This window comes from Netta rufina (assembly GCF_964035555.1).
Source record: "Netta rufina genome assembly, chromosome: 9".
In the NCBI taxonomy this organism is placed as follows: Eukaryota; Metazoa; Chordata; class Aves; order Anseriformes; family Anatidae; genus Netta; species Netta rufina.
In genome coordinates this window covers 18310851-18338444 of record NC_140132.1, presented here as the reverse complement: position 1 = coordinate 18338444, position 27594 = coordinate 18310851, and the positions used below count along the sequence as shown (strand labels likewise).

The 27594-nt window shown below is 40.7% G+C and overlaps 1 protein-coding gene across 2 annotated transcripts; it reads right to left on the bottom strand.

The window, feature by feature from the left end:
* Positions 1-1247: 1247 nt before the first annotated feature.
* On the bottom strand, positions 1248-20353 carry DCUN1D1 (defective in cullin neddylation 1 domain containing 1). Of its 2 annotated transcripts, XM_084291957.1 has the most exons (8): positions 20237-20353; positions 11569-11785; positions 10247-10415; positions 9523-9653; positions 5622-5704; positions 5284-5380; positions 4001-4066; positions 1248-3434 (listed from the first exon to the last, which is right to left on the bottom strand). In XM_084291957.1, the coding sequence occupies exons 1-8, from the start codon at positions 20237-20239 to the stop codon at positions 3424-3426; spliced, it is 777 nt and encodes a 258-aa protein (XP_084148083.1). In that variant the 5' UTR covers positions 20240-20353; the 3' UTR covers positions 1248-3423. The 2 variants fall into 2 exon arrangements, with proteins under 2 accessions (XP_084148083.1, XP_084148082.1); XM_084291956.1 differs by having other exon boundaries at positions 1248-4066.
* Between the last annotated feature and the right edge of the window lie 7241 nt (positions 20354-27594).

The following is a 27594-nucleotide window of genomic DNA, read 5'->3' as shown; positions in this document are numbered from 1 at the left end:
ACCCCTGTGCCAGCTGCTGGTACAGCCCCACCACCTGTGCATGCGTTGTGAGCGCACCTCCCACCTGGCACCAGCTGTGCAACAAGGAGCTTACCCAGAGAGTTGCTCAGCCATGGGCTTCCCCCAGGCGCTTCGTGCCCATTTCTTCTGCAGCAAAATAAGCTGTGCGCTTGGCCACCACACTGTGGCCTTGTCCTCTCCCCACACACCATTCACATACATGTCTGCTCTCAGCCTTGGGTTCTTGAACAGTTTCCTAATTTGACTTACTTAAGAGTTGTTCTGACACCTGCCAGTTGTCCTTTGAACTTTTAATGGAAGAAAGGTTTGCCATTTTATACTCTGCAGACATAGAATTGAGTTTAAAAAACAGCTTAATCTGAATATTTTACTTGCCAACTTATTTTTTAAATTACCTTGGGAACTGAAATAAATAGAGGGTAGGTTGTTGGCAGAACATCCAGCAGCAGGGAGGTAAATTTCTCCCCCCTTTTAAGTGTCCAGACTTGGGCTTGACTGACAGGTGTCTGTTCAGGGACCAAAACTCTTGGGAGTTTACTCATGCAGCTACTGTCCCCTGTTGTCAATAAACCATTCAGCTGAGTATTACAAAGCAAGAGCCTAGGTAAGATAACAATTTCATCAACAACTAAATGGTTTGGTTACGTCTTTGAGAGCTCAAAGGACTGAATAGCAGCATGTAATAAAAAGACACAGGCAGTATACCAAACTCGAATAAAATCTCCAGAGACTTCTAGCACCATTATTTAAATAAAGTGTGAATGACAAAAGTTTATTAAATGTATTCTTAAAAAATTATATCTTTCTTAAATAAGGAGTTCTCTGCAAGGAGTTCATTGTAAAACAGTTTTGAAGCAATTCATAACTTACGTATCAACAGGTTGAGCAATAAAAAAGTCACTTACGGACTGTAGTCTTTAACCCAACTTATTTAAATAAATGCAGTGTGTGTGGTGTCTTCCATTGCATGCAAGGTAATGTTAATGCAGCATAGCTGGGTCAGATCGGCTCCATTCTGTACCTGTAAACATTCAGCATAAGCAGCAGGCAAGATGTTGCATCAGTTCTTAGACTATTTTCCCCCAAAAAAGACTTGCCCACCATAGAATGTATGTTTCATGCAGGATCCAAGTATTCCGTACTTTTTTTTTCCCCCGGTTAAAAGGACGGTCTAGGACAGTCTCACAAATAATGCGCTGAAACAATCAATGCATGAGAAGACTTAGTCATGGCAATTTCACTGGAGCTTTATTGCCTCTGTTGGTAATGAGAGGGATTGTAAGAAGTTACATTTGAACTTACAGAGATATGTAAATGATGCTTTTTACTAAATATAATCTTGAGATTAAGTGTTTTATATCAGGGCACTTCTAATTTTGTACACATTTAATGTATAAAAACAGGTTATAAACTTGATGTTTACCTTTTTTTCCTGACATTTGGCAAAATTAAATTGATCCATTAAGGGGAGATCATCAGATTGAGGACATTAGCACTTATGAATTAAAGCAATCCAAGTAAGCAACTGTCTGCATTCTTAAAAACAAACCAAAACAAATATATAAAGGAAAAACAAACACATGGCCACATCTGAGCACTTTTCAGTACAAAATATTCTCTGTAACCAGGCATTTTGTCCTTAGAACAACACCCTGTTAAATCAATGTTTCTTTCAATTTTGTTTTGAAAAATTCTATGATGCCATCATAGCACAAATAACCTTTTTCTGCAACATAATTAGTCAAAGTTTTATGTATTTCTTTATAATTACACAGTAATTATAAGCACGTAGTACCAAACTGATGACAACACTATTTTGTTGAAAAGATCTTGCATTCAAAAGGAATATTCTTTAAAACACCACGGCATTATGCCACTACCCAATCTCAGACTTTTTTTGAGGGACAAGTCTGTATTGGGATAAAAAAACCCAAGTCAGTTCTCCTTCCCAAACAGCATACTTGAACAAATCAATCTGAAACTGTACCAAAACCCTCAACACAGAAAACAGCACGCATAGATACCTTGTAGAGCTTTTTCCCCACACACACACCCTCCCCGTAATTTCAAATCCCCATTTATATTTACACAGAATTTAGAAAGGAAATACTGAAAAGCAGCAAAACACACATTTTTTGGCATAGCCAATTCCAGTAGCTGGAGAAAATCTGCAATGTTTCTGTGGAACTGTATTCTTGAAATAAACGCACAGCTGGATTTTTCTTAAAAGGGCACTGCTATAAGGGGGAGCTAGCGTCATGGTCAAACCTCAGAGAACAGAAATAAGCATTTTTAGCAGTTTAATAGTCAATTTTTTTTTTCCTAAAATACTTTTAGCATCTGCATAGAAGTGTTCTGCTGTTTAGTGCAAGTACCAATTACTCATTTCAGAAATAATTCTGGTCTTACCGTGGGACTATTTAGCACATGGACTCAAACCTCTACCCTTATTTGTAGCTATAGTCTTTGTTTTTTTCCCTGGAGCTTGGTAGTTTCCAGCTTGCTTTACAGAGTAGTATTTATCTCAAGATACCAAATCTCTTCACAGATAACTAAGTGAGAAGTAAAGACCATGTTTAGCGCAAAAGCAGCTCACGAGCTCTTGTAATATTAAAAATAAAGAAGCGCATCTGATAAAACCTGTTTTGAACAAAATGAACTTGATTTAGTTAAATGCGGTAAAACAATGAGAAGTAGTGATGAACCAACAAAATAATTTAAGCAAACTAAGCCAGTGTAGTATTTTGTATCTGATCTGTGCCTGTTTGGGAACGCTTTACTCTTCATTCCTATATTTGGCAACCACAGTGACATGTCTTTTTAAGGAAAGCTCAACAAAATAATTAAAAATGGGTGTCATCTATAACAGCAGTACCTGTATGTTATAAAGACTTAACTTATTTCTCAGGATAACGGTTTCAAAACCTAGTTTCATTTCAAACGCACCACCTTCTTTTTATACCAGGGCCATTTGATTCTTCATACCTCAAGCATAAAATTTTAATGTCTGAATTTAAAATACTGCATTGTGTAGCAAACTTAAGACACAAATTCATCATATTCAAGTTTTAGATTTCCACAGAAATGAAAAAGCCTTCCTTTGACAGACAGATAAGCATTTCAAAACTGTAATGAAATCTATTTTCTTAGATAATAACCTAGAGCATACTAGATTCTACCCTTACGCACACTGTTCATCCAAATGACGCTCACTGAAGGCCGACTAGAACATTAAATGCGGGTGCTGTAAGTGCACAGTAGTTGTGTCGTACTTCAACTGCTCTCACAGTCAGCTGATGTACAATCAAACCATTCAGATAGGCACCTAGATAGCCCAGTATCAACAACCTCGGTTTTTCTTGTTTCTTTCTGTAATTGTTTTTACCAGATGCTCAAACTCACTTAGACGATACCTGTAGTTTTCCGGAAAAGAAAAAAACAAACAAAAAAAGAAATCAGACCCAGTACACTTAAATATATCACTCTTAAAGGAAGTGCTATCAATAGTCTTTGCAACTAGCCCCAAGTGTATATTTAAGGATTCTTTTAAAAATCGTTTTGATGTTGATCTGTATAATTCAGATGCCATGTAATAGTTGTCTGATGATGACCAGCATTGTGCTTTATGTGAAACCAGAAACCTCAAAATAATTATAAAGCTTCTAGGACTTATGGGAGCTGAAACTAGGGTGGTCCACACACAAGAAAAAAAAATCCATGATGAAATCCACAATGTTGGAATTTTAGCGGGCAAGAGTGGTCCAGACTAGAAGAAAAGCCCAAACCACCAGTAGAAGAATGAAATATGATATGGTCCAAGATGTATCCTTAAAGGTTTGTCTCAACCCTCAGCCACATTGTGAGGATTGATCTTCAGTTCAGTCCAGCCAGCAGAAATTGACTGTGCAATTTTCCATTTCAGGTATTTGTACAGACTATGTACACTCTAGAAGGGTCCTTTAATGCTACACTGTCGTACTTTTTGTCCCAGCAATTTGAGGGCGTGCAAATTCCACAAAGTCATCAATAAGAACTGGCCATGCCCCTAAAAGAGGAAAAAAAAAAAAAAAAAGACTCAGAACATAAGAAATCAGATCAACAAGGTAAAAAAACAAAACAAAAAAAAAACAACAACATCGTATGAAGGAGCCTATGCTTAAGTAGCAGCATGTCACAGCATGCTACAGCATTTACAGCTCACAATATGATCTTGCATGCATGCAATGCTCATCTGTTAGAATCAACATAGGTAGCCTTACCCCAAAAAACAAAATGCACCCCAGTAGCCGATGCCCTATGAAACTGGCATTATACTATATATGCTCTTCCATATTCCTTATCAAGGGGTAGTTGAAACGCATAGGAACATTTTTCATATTACGGGCAGTGATATCCAAAGAGATGCCACTCTCTTGATCACATGCACCATTATCACGTGAAAGTTACATTGTGGGTGGGTTGTTTTTTTCCTGAAAGGATTTTTACTCCGAATCATTAGAACAGTCTTTTCTGCCTTTAATCTTTCCAAAACTGTGTTGACTTATCATGGGCAGCAGCCCATTCGCTTGATGAAAAGGGAATGAGAACTGTTCATAATTATTAAAATTGTAGAAGTTTGCTCCCCTCAGTTCTGAAGTATCAAGAAGTTTAGTTTCCTCCACTCAACTGATCTGCCGCCAACGATTGAAGGTAATTAGCAGTTCTTGGCTGCAGATGGACTGGAAGATGAAAAAATCAATACAAAAATTTACAAGAAACACATGCTGTAGAAAATTATTTATGTTTTGTAACCCCTACATGTGGCCAGTTTCACTTTAGTATTATCGCATGCCCAATCTTCATGTTGAGCCAAAACAATCAAACTTCAAGAATATTCTAAACTAAGAAATGCAATAACCAGAGGACCCCTACAAGGAAACGCATAGACCACACATCAGTTACTTGGTTGGAGATGCCAAAAACTGCGCTGACAGAGAATCCATGTTTTTAAATACAGATGTGAGGGTCTTTCCTCAAGAAGAAAGAGTTAGCACCTGAGCTCATGAAGAAGGAAAAAAGAGTAAACAGGGATTTAAGAAAACATCAGCATTTCTTTTCTAAACCCGCAGTAAACAGATAACAACATGTTTTAAAGTAGCTCTAACTCTGAGCGTTAGATCACCAGCGATGTTCTCTAATTACACTATTAGATATCTGTGCCGGATACACAGCAATAAACATAGCATAACGCAGAAGTTAATGAAAATAAAGGGAAATGTTTACCTTCTTCATCATAGTTAGACATATCATCTGCTATCATTGTACTAAAGTCTAGAAGAAGGTTCCAGGTGTCCTTAGGTATTGATCTTTTATGATGCTCCTGTTTGGAGGGGTGGAAAATACAAGAAAAAAGCATGAAGAACACATATACAAAATCATTTTTACTGTCTTGGACACAATCATACCCCCAGAACACATCTTTTTTTTGTATACATTATGAAGTGCAGCGTCTGGGATCTGTAACAAAACAGTCCATTGCATCTACTCAAAAATATAAACATATTTATATTTCAGGTTTTGAAATTACTGCAGTCCCACTTATGTAAAGACTTAAAACTTACCAACAAAAATTTGTTCCACAAGTCTAGAAATTTAAATCTTCCGTTAAGTACTAAATTCCAGTAGGCAATGGCCATTTCTAAATCTGTAATATTAAAATATATTACTCTTAGAGATTTGCATTTCAATACATCTCAAGAGGTATCTACGATGAACTGCATATACATAAGAGTAAAAAGATGAATGATGCAAATATACTCGTGAATCTTCTACAAAATAAACAAATTGTTATGTGAATACTTTACATATTTTGAAACTGTCACTTGAATACAGAACTGAAAATTGCCCATATTCATATTCAACATGTTCAAAACACAATTTCATATGCTTTTTGCTATCTAACAATACTTTACATACAATCCAGTGAAATATTTGTCTTAAATCTACTATTGACTTGACAAAAATTTAGTACTTTGTAATATGATCTGCTTTGTTTTACTTGTATACATATAAAAAGGTAGTTTAATAATAATTGTATTTATGGTTTCATTTTCAGTGCAACATTGCTGGCTTTGTTAGATGGCCTTTGACAAGAGTTCATTTCTGCAACAGGTTTCCCTTTGAGATATTCTTTATTTAAGTATTAATTATTGCATAAGCAGATGATGGGTTTCACTTTGTGCATTTCAATGACCGCTGTGAAGTTCTTGCTTGTTTTGAATCCATTTCTCAGGGTGACTGAGCAACCTGACAGAGTTCAGGAATAAGAACATGCTGCCTATCAGGCAACTGCACATTGCTGTCAGCAGTGGGAGCTGTTAGAACACAGCAATTAGAGAGAAGACTAGTTAATCTAACATATGAAGAGGGAAAACAAACAAAAAAGCCTCCATGGTACTTGCCAAAGGCTGAAATGTCATGTGTTTACTGTTTATTAGTGACACACAGTAATGTGTTGATCAAAAAAAAAAAGTATATGAGCTCTAGCTCATGATCTCTAGCACGATCTCCACTACCAGGAATTAAAGAGGATCTCTGTACTGTATAATAAAATGCTGTGATCTTACCTGAATTCAGTATCCATCATCAAGTAATTAAAGTAACTACAAAAGGCTACCTAGCTAAGTGACCTCCTTTTTCATAGAAGCTCTTACATCTTGCTGCAGCCTCTTAAATCTCTTCTTCCAAAAACAATCCTCTTGTGGAAGAAGAGAGAAGAGGCACACGAGCAACTGAACCTCATGAGAAAAAAAAAAAAGAAAAAAAAAAAACAAACAAACAAACAAAAAAACATATTCACTTTTCTCCCAACCCCTAATCTATTAAAAACAAACAAACAAACCAGGCAGGTGGACCTTAGAGGTGAAACCAATAGCAAACAAAACAATGACTCAACTCTACACTGCTGGAGGGAACATAGAAGACTGCTGGGGAAGATTCTGAATTGTTTGGTAACTTTGATAGAAGAAGTTCTTCTCTGACAGTGTAAACACGTTATAATGCTTCCTGACCAAACTGATGAATAGAATTTGTGGATGATTTTCAATCAGCGGCAAGGGGATGTAATTTCACACTAAAGGCTTAAGGTTGGGTTTCCATTAAATTAAACAGAAGATGCACTGCATCACTAAATATCCAAAAATGATAACTTGTTCACGAGCATAAAGGCTAGGTAGCTCTTTTTCAAAGAATCCATACATAAAAATTCACAATTTAGCTTTCAACTTAAACTACTGGATTTCTAAAAGCAAATAGATTCAGAGTTCAGATTTAATTGATCACTTCCTCAAGGAAACAGATCATAAAACTAGGTTTTATTTACTTGTGATGCAGTAATGGTAGACATAACAAAAAACACAAGGTTATCAAATCTCTGCATATTTAGAGTACATTGTAGAACAAACATTATAAACAAGCTGTGCATTTTGACATGCTTATATACAACTTCCAGATTATTCCTGGGGGAAGACATAATTTGGACAACGCTACATGCTTTAGAATGTTTTATGAAGTCACAAAATAATAAAGTAAGCATTTAACTTTACATTTTCTTAAGAAAATTGAAAGAGCGCTCAGGAACGTTCTCATTATCTGCTAGCGCAGAAAAAAAACGTATGGAACAAATATGGAAGTCTCAAAACAGGCATGCAGGAGAAGCAAACAATGTCTGCAATGAGCGTCAGCTAAAAGGTATTCTAAAGTGACATGCAGATATCACAGGAACTTTTAAAACATCCACAGTATTTACACTGCAGTAAGGAATTATGCACAGGACATATGTTCCTAGAACTGTGCCTGAGCTACTACACAACTTTTAGAAGATTAGAGACCAATATATATTAAAATCAATTTGCAAGTGCCTACAAGACGCTATTTAGACAGTACAAAATTAATTGCCTAACTAGGAGCACTTACTTTTCAGCACTGCACTTCCCTGATATTCTTTTGCTTCAGGGTTTCCAGAATTATTCTGACCTGTTGTAAATTCATGCCTAGAACCATGCATTTATTGGCACCAAAAAGGTAGGTAAACATCCAGATTTATGCTTAGTTCTACATCACTTCTGGAGCCACACTGAAAACCTTACCCTGTGTGCATATGATATATATATATTTGTGCTATTTGGATCTGAGAAATACTTCTCTTCATCGCTGTTAGAGCTTAACCTGCACAAACAGCCTTTATGATGAATGGGAAAGAAAAGAAAGGGAGTTAAGTTTTGCTGGTAAACCATTTTTACTGAGGTCTGTTCCGTCTGGGATGCTCAAAAGATTCATTTCTATATAGCACAAGGTACCAGAAAAAAAAGCAGAAATATAATGGAAGTCTTCTTAATACCTTAGAAATGGGGAGAGGAAAATAGCAAACTACTACTACATCAAACAGTCCTGCTTATGTTGAAGCCTTGAGAAACATAACTAGAACTGATCAATTAATTATGGCCTCATTGCAATTTATTATTTCACTTTTACCACCTAACAGGGATTTTGCAAAAGCTTTCCTTGCTGTCTAAAGCTGTTTAAAAATTAAGAATAACATACAAACATCACAATGGTAACCAGAAGAAACTGTAATCAGTTCTCTGATGTGAACAGTTACACACTGACTCTGTCTGTAACTTACCTTCCATCCGCTCACGATTTACTGTCTACACACTTGTAGCAACAGAAAGTAAGAATCAGCCCATTCATTTATTTGCAGGATTCAGATCTGGCTACATATGTTTTTAAGCACGATTCCTTCTACTTTTGCAGTTTTGAATAGACAAATTTACAGTTTGTTCATTTAGTTCAATCAAAGCTATGTTTTTTAAGTTATTTTTAATAAGCAATTCTTCTATTTCACCTATTATGTAATGAAAAGAACAATCAGTAGAAGAGCTCTGAAATAATGAAAGAAAGGAAAAACATTCACTGAACCAAGGGGAAAAAAGGCTGAAGGCAAGCACCTTTTACCGAAGGCACAACAGCAAAAGGCATCTAAGCCTAGGATATAAAAATCTATGTGTACTATTCCAATTCTACTTTGCAAAGGCATTTGCACACATTTTTGGTGATACAAGAGACTCTGTACAAGTACATTCATATGGAAATCAGTTTTACAGCTTAAATTTACCCTAAAAGTGAAAATTTAATTAATTTGTTCAGTGCTGCAAGTTCCAAATGGTGTAATTATGCCTTTAATGTAAGACCGCAATCCATTGTGCTCACTGAGAATTTCACACACTCTTCATAAGAGAATAAACCCTCTCATAAAATTTTGTAGTCTAATATATTAATTACACAGATATTTCTATCACCTTGAAAATCTGACATTGACACCTATCTTTCACAATAACATGTATTTTATTACAAGAGAGGTTACCTTTCAGACTCATGGGATCACAGTAATACTTTCACTTACTGCTTTCATCAGTCATTCCACATGTCTGTGCACAAATGTTTATGATTAAGAATACATACCTAAACCTTTCTGTCCCGGATTCTTTGCGAAGTTGAAAGTAAACTGATAAAAATCCTTAAATCTTCCCGGCTCTTTTAATTCTTGTTCCATTTTAGGAATCTGAGCCTTTAGTTTTTCTATGCTGTCACATCTGCATTTTAAAAAGCATGTTTATTTGTGTGTTATTCGTTTTGCTGTAAGAGACACAACTTTAGAAGTCTTTTATAACATTTCCATGGAATACAACACAGTTCTCAAAACAAAAACAAACAAACAAACAAAATCAGGCTAGTCTGTATTTATAAAACATTTCAATTTCTTTGTTCTTTCTTCACATTGCCATTTGCACATACTAGCTTATGGATCAGATTCCATATTTTTATTATTATTCCAAATTATTATTCCACTATCTTTAGAAAAACATGATAAAGATTATTATATTCACACTACACAGGCATAACTCAGGTATGCTGGACTGCCGACCAACAACCTTGCTTTGCCTCCTTGAATAACTCTACAGCAGCTAACTCACGCAACCAAGGCAAGCAGCACTCAAACCCACCTTCCTTTTGCTGGTCACTAAGCATCTAGCACACGGACAGCGGATGCATTTTTACAGAGGCAGACAAGTGATGCTAGCCTCTGAAAAGCCTCTGAAGTCTGAAAGGGCAATGTGATTCTGAATTCCCCTGAGCAGGACTGTTCCAATTTCTGGCACGACAGTCTCTAATACTGCACACTTACCCTAACTCAGTCATTCCATCCATGAACTCCAGCTTTGAAAATTCACACTGTGTTGCAGCTCGGAATTTCCATGCAATGATGAGTACAGTAATGCTGGCTGGGTCGAGAGCTAGATCATCACAAAACTGCTGTATACCATCTATACCGATTTTATTTTCATCTTGAGGATCTTTGGGGTATAAAAGTAAGCATCAACAGAAAAAAAAACAGCGATTTTGGAAATATTACATTTATTCAACAATAGTCTTTGAGAAAACCATTTTCAAATCATTTCTGGGATAAGTTCTTAAAAGTGTGTATTTTAAAAAACAGAATTAGTTTAGTACTTCCAATACTTAAGCTTTAACATTTGAGGAAGTTTCAACAATGAAGCTTCCCGTACAATGAAGCTTATGTCATTTTTATTGAGAGACAAAAGCACAGCAAAGATTTGGTTTCTGCCTAACATGCATGATATTCTGACTCATTCCAGAGACAGAAGAGCAGTCCTTTCCCACCAGCACACTTAATTACTGGCATCTTTAGTAAGATTTGGGGTATCTTTATAAACAATTCTGCAGCGTCCATTCATAAGCTGTAGTGACACAATAATCAAATCTTCCCATAAACTACTAAATCAACACGAGCTTTGTGCATTTTCTGGCATCACCAGCACACGTGAGTTTGGACATGCTAAATTCCAAGAGTAAAGTTACGTTGCCCCATTACCAATTCCAGCCAGGCACATGCCTTTCCCCGAAGAAATCAATCTACATCTTGTCTGGAAGTAAGATGTTCACGTTTCAAGTGCACTAACAAAAATCTGCTAACACAAGCCAACGAAAAGTTGAGCAAAATGGTATCTGGATTATGTCCACACACAAAAACCGACAATGAATTTGGCACTTTTTTTCTTAGAGGTAAATCACTGAATTTGTTCTACTGTTCTGAATCCCCTTTAATGTATGTGGTGGGATACTCTCAGCTGAACACTGCCTGTATAACAGATAAAAAGACTTCATTTTCTCCTAACAGAACACTGTTCACTGTAACACTGATAATAAGCACCAGGTAGAATCTGTCATTGTTATGCAACCCTTTGTCAGGAGCAACTCCTAAGTGAAATGCTTCCCCCAAAAGAGTCACCTAAAATCCACAGTGACCATTACAGTTACTCACTGTACTCACAATTCCAGTTTCAAACCCTAATCTTGTACAATTGGACATGTATTTAAAGTGTATAAGTCAAAGCAGAAACCTACGTATATTTCCCTTCTGCCTTACACACCATAATTAAGAATACATACAACCAGGAAATAGGGCTTAAGACACAGGGTACTCACCTTTGTATCTGTTATATAGCTGTTCTAACTTCTTTCTGTCCAACGAGCCTTTAACGCTCTCTCGTATATAAAGTTCAGGATTTTGAAAAAAGTTGTCTGTTGCAACATCTAGCTTCCAGTCATTCTGAGACAGACAACTCACCGCTGTCTTTTCACTAGATTGCGTGAAGACCATAAACTGACGCACTTTATCCTTCTGTGATGATTTCAACTTGTTCTAGCAAAAACAGACAACACCGAAACTATAAATGTTTTATCAGAAGGAAAAAATTCAGTACTTTTTTTTTTTTAAATCAGTACAATTTTCCCCAGCAGTTAAGGCTCTTTCTAGCAACAGACACTTAAAAACAGCACTTTTTTTTTTTAATTGCTAAATTAGAAGATACAGATATTGTTCTATATGCGAACAGATTGTTATGTGTTTTGGTACAGTTAGATCAAAGAACCTCTTGGATGTGTAAGAGGGATGCATTCTTACTGCTGCATATGCAATGCACACCAGTATGTGTTTCAAACTTACCGTGTAAAATACCTAGAATGAAGATAACAAAACTGAGCTGAATCATCACAGAAACCACGCTGGCAAAGCAATCAAAGAAGTTAAAAATGAGTATTATTATTGCATATCTTGAGAGAGAACCAGAGGGCATAGCAAATTCACAAATGTGTCCCTCCTTACACCTGACTGTATTTAAACCAATTTTTAAGAAGAAAAAGAAAAAAAGCATTTTTTCTTAATGGCCAAATGGTACGCCTACCAAGAACAGGTAATTTAAATGCTTAAGTAAAGCCTGTGGCTATCAAAATACTTGACAGATTAATTGCCTCAACAGAGACAGCAAATACCAACTCAAAGGGAAGAAGTCCTCGTGCAGAAGAGGCCATTTCAGGGCTCACCATCACCGACAGAGAGGCTGGCACTCGTCCCACCCCAGAGTACCGGCCTCCCAGAGATGTGGGGTGAATACCATGCACCCCAAAAGACTGGAGGACAACCACTGGGGGCAGCAGGAATTGCTGTGAGACCACGCTGCCAGGATCAGGTAACCCCAGGCGGCAGCAAGGCACTGCACTGGCTCAGATGTTTCAGGGAGCTACGCGCTGAAATACCTTAAAAGACCAATTTAGAGAATTTTTCACTTTGAAGGTGCTCAGCTCCACCTACACGATTTGCCAAACATTCCTGCGAGGAGGCATTGTCTCCATTTCACAGGTGCAGCAACTGAAGCTATAAAAAAAGGAAAAAAAGGCACAGAACTTCACCTGCAGCAGGCAGGGAAGCAGCTAGCTGGGGAAAGCTGCAGAATCCGGCCCTTGGCTCGAGCCAGGACCAGCTGCCCTGCTCCAGCCCAAAACCGAGTGGGGAGTTTGCTGCCCAACATTTATTGCTGCAGGGAGATTCCCAGGGATATTTTTGCTGAGGAGAAGCACACGTGGTATTTCCAAGGTATCAGTTACACGAAGCTAACTGCTGATCAGGAGAAAGCCATCTTACAGCCCTTGCACTACATCCAAATTCAGCCCTGACCTGGCTTCTCAGGTCCGGATCGTGCTTCTTACATGGCACAAATATCTCACATGTAGTTTGCCTTGCATTCTACCTGGATTTACATATTCATTTCATTATTGCCATTTCCAAGTGCACGGCTCTTTCTCCAGGGGTAAAGGAAAAACAGAGAGGCAAATATCAACCTCTAGGAGCTATAAACCACCCTCAGCCAAAGAAAGAACGGGTCAGAAGTATGAGCTGGAGCTCCTCATTCCAGAGAACAATTCGTGTCCAATCACACTGCCATTAGAAAAGCTCACCAACAGAACACAAATTAATCTGCCCTAAAACTCAACATCATTTCTCCAGCCTGATGACAGTGAACGAGCACATTACAGTTCATAAGAGCAGGCAAGGCATGGGGTTTACACTAACACCTGAACACACTAGAAGCACGTTGCCTTAAAACCCACGATGCCACCAAGCAACCCTACGTCTCCAACTCCCGCTGCAGATTTCAACACACCCATGCTGGTCTCTATTACTTCTAAAGCTATGCATTGCTTCTTTATTTCAGCCTCTCCAACATGTTTCTCACATTGGACCTTCAGCTACGAAGATGCTTCTGTAAGGCCAATTCTCAGGCCTGGTTCCAGCCCTGCTGCTGGGACCTGGGGCCGGCTTTGTGCTGCACGGCAGATGTTGAGCACCAAGCAGGACCGAGCTGAGACCTTCACCAAAGTCAGACAGCTGATGCTGAGTAAGCCATGTGGCAGGACTTCCAGGAACGATGAATGAATTTGCAGTTGGAGTTTTTAAAATCGCTCTGTAAATTCAGCCAAATTAAAGCAAAGCACGGCATGAAATGCCAAACGGAGACGGAACAGCCGCATGTCTTACTTTCTGTACCAATCACCAGCTTCCCCAAATCAGTTCCACACTGCCAGGCTGCTGTGTCACCGCAGGCTCAGCTGTGCTATGGGGCAGTCACACTTGAAAAAAGGAAAAAAGGCAGCTCAGGTCATCCTTTTTTTTTTTTTTTGAGAAAGTTGGTGCCTTTAATCATTAGTTTCTAAGGTGCACAACACTTCTTAAACCGAGTATTCTGTAAAACCTCAAGAAAGAGGCTTTGTTCTGTCCTACTGCTGCAAGGATAAAGTCTAAAAGCTAGGACACACCACAGAAAGGTCAAGGAAGAGGCTTACAAGGGTTCATCACGGACACTGAAAACCACAACAGGTAGTGGGTTTTGTGGGCTGTCACGTAAAAATGGTATGCAATTTATTAGATCGATTCGGGTTTATGATAAAAGTTTAACCCTATTTATGCATGAGATCTTCCTGTGCCTGGGATTCCCCAGTTGAACAGGAACAATAAAAAACACTCTGAAAACAACAACAAAAAAAAGAACACTGAATTTGCCAAGAGTCAAGCAGCTAATAACAGGCAATAGCACACACAGCATTTGCTAATATTGTAAATGCAATAAATCGTACTGTTTGGGTATATTTTTTTCTGGAATACCTCTATCTTTACTGGTCAAAGATGACTTTATTTTTAGTGAAGCTCAAAGCCCTTTATATGTGATGAATGCTCCCTCGGAAGCTTACCAAGGTGGATGAGACCCTCCACATCCCAAGCAACTGGACAACTCCTTGGAAGCCTATGATAGGACAGCAAGAGATGGAATTGCTGCCGTTTTTGTTATCCTCTCAGAGCTCTTCTTTCAACCCATTAAAAACCCACACTTCAGGCGGGAACAGGTTCCAAACCTCCTGCACTTTTAAGGGCTATTTCTAGCAGCCAAGCTCCAACAGTCTGTTATTGTTTTAAGTGTGCAAGAGCAAAGCCACAAGCACCTCCAGCCTTTAATCTTGTAGCCATCAGGCAACAAATACCTTACACTGCAACTGTGTGCGCCGCAACGTAATGCAACCCATTTAAAATATCTCCACTTTAATGCTAGTTAAAAGGAAAGACAGAATCGCATTTAACAGATATATTTCTTGCTAAAATACACCAGTGAAAACCAACAGAAAAAAAACGCAACAGATTTTCTAATATGTTCTACCCTTTAGGGTAAGGGATAAAGGAAGAACTTGGACCAGCTCGCCTTCGATCAAGTTTGCGCGGTGTCCATTCCACCTTTTACGATGCAGATGTCACAAGAGGCAAAAGGTGAACTTTGAAACACAGATTAACTTCTCTAAATTGAAAGCTACATTATGTAGATTCATAGCTCCACAATATTTTTATCTTTCCTTGCAACTTCTGATGCTATGTTAAAGTGAACACTTCCCTCTCCCCATCTAGCACCAAAGTTGATGATTCTAATTCAATAACCCATTCTTAGTTGTGACCACTATTAGATACTTCAGTGAACAATAAAAAATAAATAAAATAAAATAAAATCCACACTTTGGTCTTTTTTCCCCTTTCTGGCCTCAGACTGCTACTCCTTCCAACTAGGGTTGCAAGCTTTCCCAGTCGAGGCCAAAAGCAAATGCTGGAAGTGACCTGCCAACTCTGCTTACACGGTTATTTTTCCTCATCTTCTACACTCAGTGTTTAGCCACCTCACATTCAGAAATCAACTCTACACACCGGTCACCACCGTTTCCTGGATAACAAGCAGCCGTACGAGGGCTCCACTCCCCTGGATAACGTCCATGGGAAACATAAACAACCTTCGTCCCGCACTGCTAGGGCTGGAGAGAGCCTTTGGATTCCTACCGAAACGCTGCTCTTGGACTTGGCTTCACGGCTGTGTGTGGCTGCCAGACAAGCAGTGTACAATCAGTTTGATCTATCCCTGCCCCAAATTCCTTACGGCCCCCAAAAAGGCATCTGCAGTATCACTTTTCAGTGTCGAAGTCTGCTTTGCTTCCCCACACTCAGTGGATCTGCCTCTTGCTAATTTCCCTGCTAACTACGGGAATTGAACGATGGGGCAGCTGCGCATTTCTCGCAGTTTGGACTCAAAGAAAAGCCTCTCTGGTTCTCATGCGGGTGACAGGTAAAAGCCTTTTCTAAAATAGCCTCACCCCCTCCAAACCCTAGCAAGATACCTGGCTGCAGGAAGCATCCATGCACTTTCAAAGGACCCTGGTGACGTCGGGTCAGACGCCAAATACCGTCAGCCCACGCACGGCACGGGTCTGTGCACGCGGTTACCTTACAGACCACGACCGCCACTTCTGCCGCGTCTTTGTGTGCACACAAAGAATATTCCTTCCTCAAAACGTGCTCAGAAGAGTATTCCTCCTGCTATGTCTGAATCACTCCACGTTGCACTATAGCCAGAGGAACGTACAAGATGCCTGCAAGTAATCTGTTTATTGCCTCGATTTGACAAATCCGCGGCTAGAGCTTAAAACGCAAAATCGTGAATGTTTTTCTTTGTCTGATAAGAAAACAAAAGTTAATTACAACTTACTTCTGCCAGAAGGCTATGAATACACGTAATTAGATTTTAATCCAATTTCAATGACATATATATACATAAAAACACGTTAAATCCAAGTTAACAACACAGACGATTAAATAGCTGTATTTTCTGTACAATATAAATAAACGTGTCCTTCAACGAAATTTTATGTTCTACAGCAGGTTTTTTTTACCCAAAAAAGGGGCACGCAAAGGAAGACTGTAAAGAGATTTTTAAGCTATTTGAAACTGACTTGAAATCCATTTGTTTGCAGTGGAACAGAACAAAACCGACATTTACAAGGCCTGTTGATATACAAAACCCAAAGAGAAAATCACAGGCAACAGAAAATCAAAGTTGCTTTTTACACCCTCTAAAGTTTAGTGGATAAAATGATTTCTGTACATGCATACAGGCTGAAAGTGTTTCACAGTAGAGCAATAACAGGCAGCTACCCAGAGGAAAGCAGTAGGTATAGTAGAGTTTTAGGGCAATTGACATTAACCTGAGAGATAAAGGGAACACCAAAAATCTGGGCATTTTCAACTTAAAAAAGCTGTCAGTTGTTCAGCACTCTTAACTCTGCTCCAGATTAGAAGCTCTGTTCACCCATTAGAAGCTGTTTTTATACCCTGAATTTGCATTGGCACCATAAAACACGAGTAAAGTATCAAGAGCTACATAATAAATTTCACACCTTGTTCTCAGAGTAGTTCATATTCCCGAACAGTTTTTTCATGGCTCCAGTTAAAAGCGATTTTACAGTGCAAGTTCAAAGGGTTCTCTGGTTAGCAGGGAGAGGAAACAAGATCATGCACCATCTTGTCTAGCACTCAGACTGCTTGGTCCTAAATATGATGCCAAGAATCCACAAGTTTTACTATAGGAGAACCGACACCAAACATTTAATATCAACAAACTACTACAGACATGAATATGCACCATAAAAAAACAGCCAGGCAGAATAGCTCGTTGGGTGAAACACTAAATAACAATGTCATGAAGTACAATAACATTACAGGACAGTGTCAGACACTTAAAAATTCAGTATTACAAGAACTTCAACTTCCTGTCACCTGAGGTTTGCACTAAGAAATAATGTATTTAAGGAATGATGCATTTATCAGCACAGAAATATTTGTTGGAGAGCACAAACTGGACAATATAAGAGATCCTGTAAATACAGGGAAGGTTGGCTTTTGGCTCTGGATAAAGGTTCTGTATCTAGGTGCATGCTTGCCTGGAGTATCACACAGTTCTAAATCCATTAAATCATTCACAACAGCGAAGTTGGGAGCTCTCCTCCTCAGAGGATGGCTCGGGGTACGCTGGATCAACTTGCTGCCAGCAACCCTGTCAGCAGTGGCAGGCACATTACTCGTCTGAAGTAACCGAGCTGAAGCAGCAACACAACAGACATGGCAAAAGGTGACCACTGCTACGGGATGTGCTCAGATGGAATGGAAACACGGGGAGGAGAGGCACACAGTTGCCAGTGGCCCCAGGAACCCTGCCAGGCAGCGTACCTGAGCGCTGCGAGCTGGACAGAAAGCGCTTTTCAAGTTAACTAAAACGCCAGAGCGAGCCTAACAGGCTGCCACGCTGGCCTCCCTTCCAGGTGTCGGACAAAGACAACTCAACACCAGGAAACTTTGTCCTGACAGCAGCGACGGGAGGAACACCGGTGAGACCATCAGCACCAGAAATGCCCCAATGGTCAGCGCTGCTCAGGTGAGCCGGAGCCAGAGCTCGGCTGCAGGAGCCTCGATGGCAGCACGGGACGAGCTGTGGTGGACGAGCAGCCGGCCCCAGGAACCTGCCCCAGCCACTGGAAGGACTCGCCAGAGCAGCCATGCATGCAGGCAGGAGGACGGGATGTCCAACCGTGTGCTTCTGGGTGAGATTTTCAGATCCCTGGGAAGAAGCCTCCCTGCTCTTTCCCCTACTAGAGGATTTTGACAGAACAGGCGTAGCTGCAGAACCTTGGACACTGGAAACATTTCATACCTATATTTATAACCTATAAAACCCACAGCCTGTCATTTAGCCCTGCTTCAGTGCCTATGACATCCTTTCACCCAGGTGTTGGAGCCAACAAGCACGACCTGGAAAACACAGTGCCGAACAGCCCGCTTGGGGCCACAACCAGAGCGTTCAGGTACTCGCTCCCGTCTGATAAATACATCTCTCTGGGCAGGATTGTTCCACGGAGCCTATCTGCTAGCTCCTCACTTCAGTATTTCCGAGAAGCCAAAGCAGATCGGATTCTACATTTCCTCACAAAAGGCTGTTCAGTTTGATGCGCCTGTTGTTATATTGCCATAATATTTGTTACACTGCCATTTACAACAGCGCTGTTCAATTTATATCCCTAACCACAGAGCAAACCGAAAATAAGTGTTCACACAAGACATCAGCCGTGTATTTATTTTGTATGCTCACACCAGATACACCGTGAGATGGCTCTAGGTGATTTTTATGGGAAAAAAGTCTTTGTTAGAAGTTGTGTAACATTACTAGGGAACAGTTATTTGGGACAGTCCCGAGAGCTGCGGAATTACTGTCAGACACCTCTACAGCCTCAACCTTAGTTTCAAGCTCCCTTAAGAAAATTCACAGGAAGATCTACATAAAACTATTCAATTAAAAATTATATTGGTAACACAGTGACAGGTTTATTAGAGGTCTACGTACCACACCACTAATTTAAATCCTGGCTAACCAAACTTTCATGCCAACATCACCCCATCAGCTAGAGGTGTACTTTTTTTTTTTTTTTTATACGCTCTGAACACTGCTTGCCAGAATCATATTAGCTGCATGTGTAAGATATCTTTATACCAACAAACGTGCAGCGTAGATCTCAGCCTCTCTCCTACACCTTTCCTAACGCAACGCAGCTTCTACAGAAAAGTTGTGCTACTTTAAGCCTACAGATGTAGTTAAAGCTGTACAACTTCTGTATACAGAAGAGGCCTAGAAGTGCGACTATAAACACGTTCCCTCAGGTACATAAGACACTGGATGCTACAAGCCAGCGAGGATCCCTTATTTAACACTCGGGAACATCATCACCTTTTGTTCAAGCACACAGAAATAGCAGCAGCGTGGTTTCCCTCCAGAGGGGAAAGGAGAAAGTCAAGTGATTTTCGAGTGCACAAGTCCTTCGCTGTTAGGGACAGGACAATGCACAGCAGACGCAGGACAGCCAGGCCCTCTTTTACACCACTTACACCAAAAGCACCTCACCAAAACCACACAAAGCGACTCCCCAGAAACCCTCCGACCAACCCTTGAAGGAGCAGAGCGGCCAAGTTCCCCCACCAGCTCCCCAAGGCTTAACGGGCCCGGAGCCTCCCCCACAGCCCCCAAAACCCCCCGAGCCCCCCGTGGCAGCCCCCTGCCCTGTCCCAGGGCTCCCTCACAACCCCCCCGCTCTCCTTTCCCTCTGCTGCCGGAGCTCGGGGCCCGCACAAAGCTGCCGGACCCCCGCGGGCCGGAGGCCTCCCCCTCAGCCCGGCGCCCCCCAACCTAGGCCCCGGCGCTCGGCTCTGCCCGGGAGCAGCCCCCAACCCCTCAGCGGCAGGACCGAGAGCCCCAAAGCCCTGAGGGAGAGAATCTGAGGCGGGGGGAGAGCCGGGAGCTCCGGGACACCCCGGCCCGCCGCGACTAGGCCCCGGCTGCCCCTACCCCCTTAGCGCCGCTTGGGCTCCGCGCCTGGAGCCGAGGGGAGGCGAGGGGAGGCCGCTCACCATGGTGGGGGCTCTGCGGGCCTCTTCCCTCCCGGCTCGGGCAGACGCTGAGGGCGGCGGCGGCGGCGATCGGCGGCGGCTTCCTCCGGCGGCGGCTCCCGGCTCCTCACGGGCCCTTCCGCCGCCTCCCGCTCATGCGCAGTGCGGCGGGGCCCCGGGCCCGGCCGGCCGGGAGGCTCCGTGAGGGGCCGGGGGAAGCCCCGGGATGGGGGGGGGGAAGCTGCTGAGGGGCCGGGGGTGGCTGAGGAAAGGAGCGGGAAAGGCCCCGCTCGCCCACGGGGATAGCGGGGTGAGGGGTCCCGCCCGCCGCCTCGCGGTTCCTGAGGGGGAAAAGGGCGCGTTGGGTCGAAAAATAATCAAAAATGGACTAAAGGACGTTGGGACGGTGCGAGGGGAGCCTCCTCCGTCAGCCCCGGGGTGGTTGCTGAGGGCAGGCAGCGCCTGAGGGGTGCCCTGAGGTAGCCCCTCGCTGTGAGCGTGTTAAGGGTAAAAAGAGGTGGAAAGGGAAAAGCAGGGGGAAAATTGGCATCTGCATAGAGCCCTCGTTGGTAGGAGCACAGTGGTACCACTTCTGGTACCGCTTTGTGTGGTGTGAGTCTGCCTGCTCAGTACTCCAGCCAGAAACATCAACGCTAGATTTTGTAACGTGCACCTGAGTGTACATTACCAGTGGCTGAATCGCGGTTAATGGCAGAGCCTGCATTTTGGGGTGAGAAACCAGGGAACCATCCCATGGCCTTTCAGAACACACTTCCAAAGGAGGCTGAAAGCATTGCAGAGAGCTGGGAGAGGTGAAATTTCAGGGCAGCAGCTTTACAGGCATTTTCTGATGGATGGGACCACCTCTACGCTTGCAAGATCCTTCTGCAAGGTCTCAAGGTCATGATCCCTTTTGGGTGCTGTTGTTTACAAGTTGCCATCAAAAGTTGTAGCCTTTTCTGCACAGACATCAGCAAAAGAGGTTGTTAGGGTTAAGTCACAGTTTGTACCAGTACACCAGACAGTTGTAGGTTGTTGGTTTTTTCCCCCAGGGAAGCTTGTTCTAGCCACTGTAGACTTCTGGCAGCTGAGGAGGTTTGGGGAAGCAGAGTATTTGCTGATAAAACTCGCAGCGGTGGCAAGCTCCTAGATGTGAAGGACAAAGAGTTGATATCTGATCTTTGTTTTTGCATCTCCTGCTGAGCTGGGAGCTATGGAAGCTTCTGTATTTACATTACATGACTGGTACGGTCGCACACACCACAGAAACTTCACTTGAGAAAGCCAATTCTTTTTGCTTTGTGATGGATATCCAGGGGTTACATACATGATTTTTTGTCCAGAAGGGTCTGAATCACTTCTCACATATTGCACTCGCTGAAAATCAGATCTAAGCTTAGATGGAATATAAAGAGTAAAAACAATATTGCGAGAGAGAATTTTTTTGAGAGAGTATTTGAGCAGGACTTGTGATGTTCCATCATACTGGTGCACCAAAACAGTAAAACTAAGAGTTGTCATGATATTAGATATTCAGAGCTAAGTGGGAATTCAGCTTTCCCAAGAGATGATAGTTGCCTGGGTACCTTAAATCCTTCTGAAAACTTGTTTTTGAAATCAAGGATGGCTACAAAGTGGCCAGTGTAAACAGCCGCTACAGGGGCAGAGTCAACCTGAACCACAGCAGGAGAGACAAAGCCAAACATGAAAACTTATTTCCTGGAGATAGCTAATTGCCATCACTATAACGTGCTGTGACAGCCCTCCTGCAATCTGAAGATGCAAATTAGAACTTCTTGAGAATTATTGCAACGTGTAACAATAATCGGAGATGAACTGCAGTTGTGGTGGATTCCTCAGGACAAAGACAGGATTTTTAAACGACTTCTTTCTTTAGTGTCTATTACTCTTGCTGGTTTTCTGTGTTGCAGAGTTTCTTGGTGTTTGGTTGGAGTTTGTTTTTTACTGGGGGGAAAGAGGAGGATGACACGTCGTCTGTGTTTTGTTTTACCTGTGCTTTCAACAAGTTGTATGTAAGATATTTACAACTCTGAAAGGATTTTTCATTTTGTTTTTTTTTTTTGTTCACTGAATAAAGTCCTGAACATTAACTAGTTTTTTCTTGTATGGGTCCTAAAAAAGCTACTGAAATCACTGTGGGTCTTTGCTTTGTTTTCAGATGAGTTTTAGATTAAACTCATTATAAATGAAGGCCCAATGTTACAAACATTTAAGAGCACAAGGAACTTCACATGCAAGAATGTTCGTAAGGTTTAGTAAGTTGCTACTTTCATCATTAGACTCATGGGTATTATCTAGAAGACCTGATTTTATGCATTCAAATTAAGTCTAGTTTAAAAACATTGCATGAAAAAAAATCACAATTGCTACAACTGTTAGTTAAATCCATTATTTTCATCTTCTGTCTGGGTTACATATTAACAATTTTTAAATTAGCTGCAGGTCAGGTGGAAGTTGTTCTTTAATATATTTTAATATCCAGGAACTGTTCCTACCGTACTATCTTTGTTTTCTGGGAGTTTCTGCCTGCTTTGCAGGGTCTTCTTAGCGCATAAAAAAGTAGATGATTCAGTGAAAAGCAAATGAAATCGAAAGAAAAGAGAAGTGAAATGCATTAGAAATGTTTGTTTGTTGGTTTGTTTTCCAGTTAAAATTCCATTATAAGGTAAAACTCTCTATGAGAAAAGAAGTGGCTTCCTACTGCCATTTAAGTCCTAAGTCTTGTGTTGTTGATCATAGTGGGGCAACATGTTCTGCTGCTCTTACTTCCAGAGTGCTTCCTTGGGTACGTCTAAATGACAGAATCAAAGGGAAATTAGCCTGCCCTGAGCTCTTGGCTACCATGGCCAGGCTATCTGGTGCCTAAGCCAGTTTGATTACATTGTCTGGGTTATCCTCCCCACACATGGCACTCCACCCAGCATACACTTCAGGACACCGTCCAGTTTTCCCAATTCTATTTACGCTGCTGTGCCTACTGGCTGGCTCTACATCTTGCAGAAGTAGATCGGGAACTTCAGTGATGTGGGTGCTGTCTGAATCTCACCCTTAAAGCTTCTGAGCAAAAACAGATCTTTGTAAAGCAAGAGACACCACGAGGCAGATGCCAAAAGGAGTATTTGCACATACTCAGAATATGTTGTCTAAACTGGGCTCGTTACACGTCATACTTTTGTACCACTCCATCCAATATGGCACAGCAAGTCGGACCAGTGATAAACAGCTCTGCTATTTGTAAACATGACACGTATTCAGTGATACAGACTAGGGGAAAACATCATCAGTTGTGCAATCTGCATGCAGTATAATCACAGTGACCGCAGCAACATGACGACTTCTCTAATTTACTGTAAGGGTGACATACTTGGTTTGTTCTGTTGTGATTCAATCGTGTTTTATTATCTCATACAAACCCCAGAGACATGTCAGTGATGTTTTGATCTCATTGTACATGGATGTGCACAATTAATAATTCTGAATATAACATTGCTCTGTTTTACATTGACTGACAGGAACTCTCTTCTGGAGCAGACAGAGAAGTCAGTCTCATGTTAAGTCAACGCAGAACCATTTAGCGTAATCCCCTTTTAGAGAACTTCCACTTACAGCACTTTCTAAGGAACAAGCCCAAAGCTTCATGAAGGATAACAAAATCCTGGAACAGCTTGGCCTAGAAATGTCTTTCTAACCCCTACACCTTTTTGTCAGCTTCTTTATGCTCTAGAAAGTGAAACCACACATTTATCTTACATTGGTAGAGTAGCCATAAAGTGCTTATGGCTATGGCTCTTTTCCTGCAAACACTGACCATATGTTTAACTAAGAGAACAAAGTCCCATGAACAAGGATTTTTAATGCCACTCTAAAGAAATGAAGTTTCTTAGCATTCAGAGGTATGGACCCAATGGTTTCCTCCTATCTCACTGTTCAACGGATATAGTTGGAGTACGTATATTTATTTTTATTTAAAAAAAAAGCACAGAGGAAACAAACAGTGAGTCCTGTAGGTGTCTATGCAATTTAACCTGAAAACTGGCAGACGGCCAATATCTGAAGATTGTTGTTAACAGGTCACAGAGAAGGGTGTTCACCTTCAAGTTTTTCATCCTTCCTGCATTACGTAAGAGGTTAACAAGTTATTATGCCCAGTCCAAGGCACTGATAGGACCTGGGTTCCACATGGCACTATCTCTGGGAGGAAGCAGGACAGGTTTATGTGACAAAGGAAGAGCAGTCAGGTCAGTGAACCCAAGATCTAGGAAAGTCTGAAAACTTCTCATGCACCCTGGCAGGACTGTATAAATACAACATTCCAGGACACCTAACAGGCAACAGACTGCAAGGCTTGTTTATTTTTTGGAACTAAGTAGCAATACTGAGGGTAAAATGCCATGATTTCGGAATATGTAAGTAATATAAACTAAAAACTGAGAGGACAATAAGAGATACAGACATTTTCTTATTTCAGAACTTCTGTAAACAAGGCATGATCACTGTAAACAGAATGGTCTGGAATTTTCCAAGCTATAAGCCAGACAGTGCCATCACAGTTATGATCTTATGATTAAAACTTGTACCTTTTAACTGTAAACAGCCCGTCATCCTCACTAGAAATGGGTGACTTCAAGACTCTAGGAGACACATTATGAGTTTCCCTATCATGGGGATTTTCTATCTGTGCCACCTTTAATTGTTCACCTTAATAAAAAAAAGAAATCATCCCAATTCAGGGCACACATTTGCTCTTCAAATAAGAAACAGTAATTTAAGTTATATGTATGGGAGACTGAGCTTTGAGGTAGGCAATTTGCAAGAGTAAGAAAGATACACAAAGCAAGAGTACAAGACGGCTCTTCCTCCTGTCTTATGTGTCATACACATTTAGCCTTTTCCACTCTACTCACTGTCATGACAGAAAACCAGAGTTTGGGAACACCCAGCCAACATTAAATTTCTGGTATCTAAGTGGCAAACTGTGACCTACATTCCTGTGACTAGCTATCAACATCAATACAGTAGAGCAAACCTCAAGGAGAACATGCATTAACTACATTTGTATACAAAAATTCCATTTTAAAATAGTTTTCTCCTAGTTCATGTTATACCTCAACTTACCTCTGAGCAGGAGGCTATGTCTTATGTTTCTGGGATGCTGAGCACAAGACAGCAAACATGCGTGGGGTCTCTGGCTACAGCCAGGGTCTCTTCTGTTCACAAAGGGGCAAAAACAGGGTGCAGCTCTCAGCAGCAGTCTCTTTTCACCAAACACTTTGCAGCTTGCTGGCTCTACACATGTTAACACCTCCCGCTTTCCCTACTTCTCAAGTGAGCAGAGTGACTGCCATTCACAGAGAGACCGATTATCATTTCAAGAGAAACTTTTTGGCACCAGAATTGTTTATAAGGACAACAGATTAAAGCTAAAATCCAGCTACCATTATCATTTCAAAAACTCAGTAGGACATTAGACATATAAATGTGTTTTACTTACTTATTACTGTTACAACAAAAAATATGGGGTATTCAACCAGAAAATCCATGCTTATTTTAAAGTGGATTCACTGTATAATCAAGGTTTTAACCTAACATCAAGTGTCTCACAAAAGATACTGCACTGCTTTTAGAACCCAGGCTTTTTTCTTACATGAAATACAATCAGTCCACATAATTTTATTTTTTTGCATCATGGTTTTTCATTAATGTTGCATTAATGAATTTATAGAATGTGTTTGGTTGGTTGGTTTTAAGTGGAAGTGAAACACAACATGATTAATTCAACTCAACATTCAACTTTCTCCATTTTCTCTAGGACAACACTCAGTAGCATATATTACTCTCTAAATGGAATTCTTATGCAGGAGGCTACGCTCCAGTATCATAAAAACACTAAGTGATATTTATCTGTGAATCATTCATGTGTAAAAATTTTGAATATAATTATACAAGCAGTTTAGGTATCTGTTGAAAACACACCTTGTGTAAAAGCTCTGTGTTCAGACTTTAATCCACTGCCACTGACTGTTCCAGTAAACACAGTATATTCAGCATTGTTGAGCTTTTAGCAAACAGAACAGATAGAACACAGTCAAATAATTCCTGATCTGACTGAACGAAAGAATAATCAACAGAAATGAATATACCTGTGATAAGCACATTGGTTGATAGGTCCTTTAAAATGGGATTTATTTCCTTTAATAACAGAATACTCTGCTCAGATCAACTGCACTCTTTTCCTTACCACTGACTGAGTGTCCTGCCAAAGCACTTCAGTATTCATTTTTTAATCATCTTGAAGACAGAAGCTAAGATTTTCTGGTCACTAAGAAGTTAAAACAATTAGAACAAAGAAGTTAATACACACTGGAAACTTTTTACAATTCACTGGCATAAATATTTACTCTATAAAATGTAAAAGATTATAACCTTGCAAGTAATAATAATCTACAACTGACATTACAACTTCACCAGCAAGCATGGAAAATTATTTATAAATCTTTGTGTCCACAAATTTTACAGCGTTTTGATTACCCTCATCCTCATTATATAAGAGGAAACAAAGGCAAATAGGCACTAAGTGATTTGCCTGAAGACATGGTGAGTCAGTGGCTGAAATAAGAATACAATCCTGGCTCTCCTGCTTTCCACTCCCTGCGTCCTAACCACTAGCTCAGCATGAATTCAGGCTCCACTGTACAGATCTACACTGGGTCTAAGTGATTGGAGCTTCTGTGAATAGTGGCTGACAGCAGCTGAGGAGTGTGAGAGCAAAAGAGACTGAGAGATCCCCACAGGTGGATAACTACAGCTCAAGCAGGCTGTAATTTTGGTATGGCTAACATTCAGGTTACCAAGCAGGATGTTACATGCCTGATTAAACACACTGACCAATAAGCTTACTGAGAGCATTACTCTGGTGCTGTCCCACACAAGCCGTAGCCTGGAACACTACCGGCCTTGTTCTTTCCTGGAGGCTATCAACAGTTGCTAACTACATATCCCTTGACCTGCTCCCTCTCCCTCTGGCAGCAGAGTACATCACTACAGTTAGAATCACTTCAAATTCATGGTTTCTGCAGTACCCATGACTCTTCTATCACAACTACAGCGCTATCTCAAAAGGCACATTGATAACTAGTAACTGGCAGAGATCGTCCTTTTAGCTGAAGCACTAAAATACTACATTTTAAACAATTACCCATCTTTTTCTTTCTTACTCAACCACCGAGTGCTCCACAGACAACTCTTTAGTTATAGCTAAGTTACTATCATAAGGCTCTTACTAACTCACATTTATAACACAGGAAAATGTTTCACATTTCAAATTTGTAATAAATATAAAATATGATTTTGTAAACTAA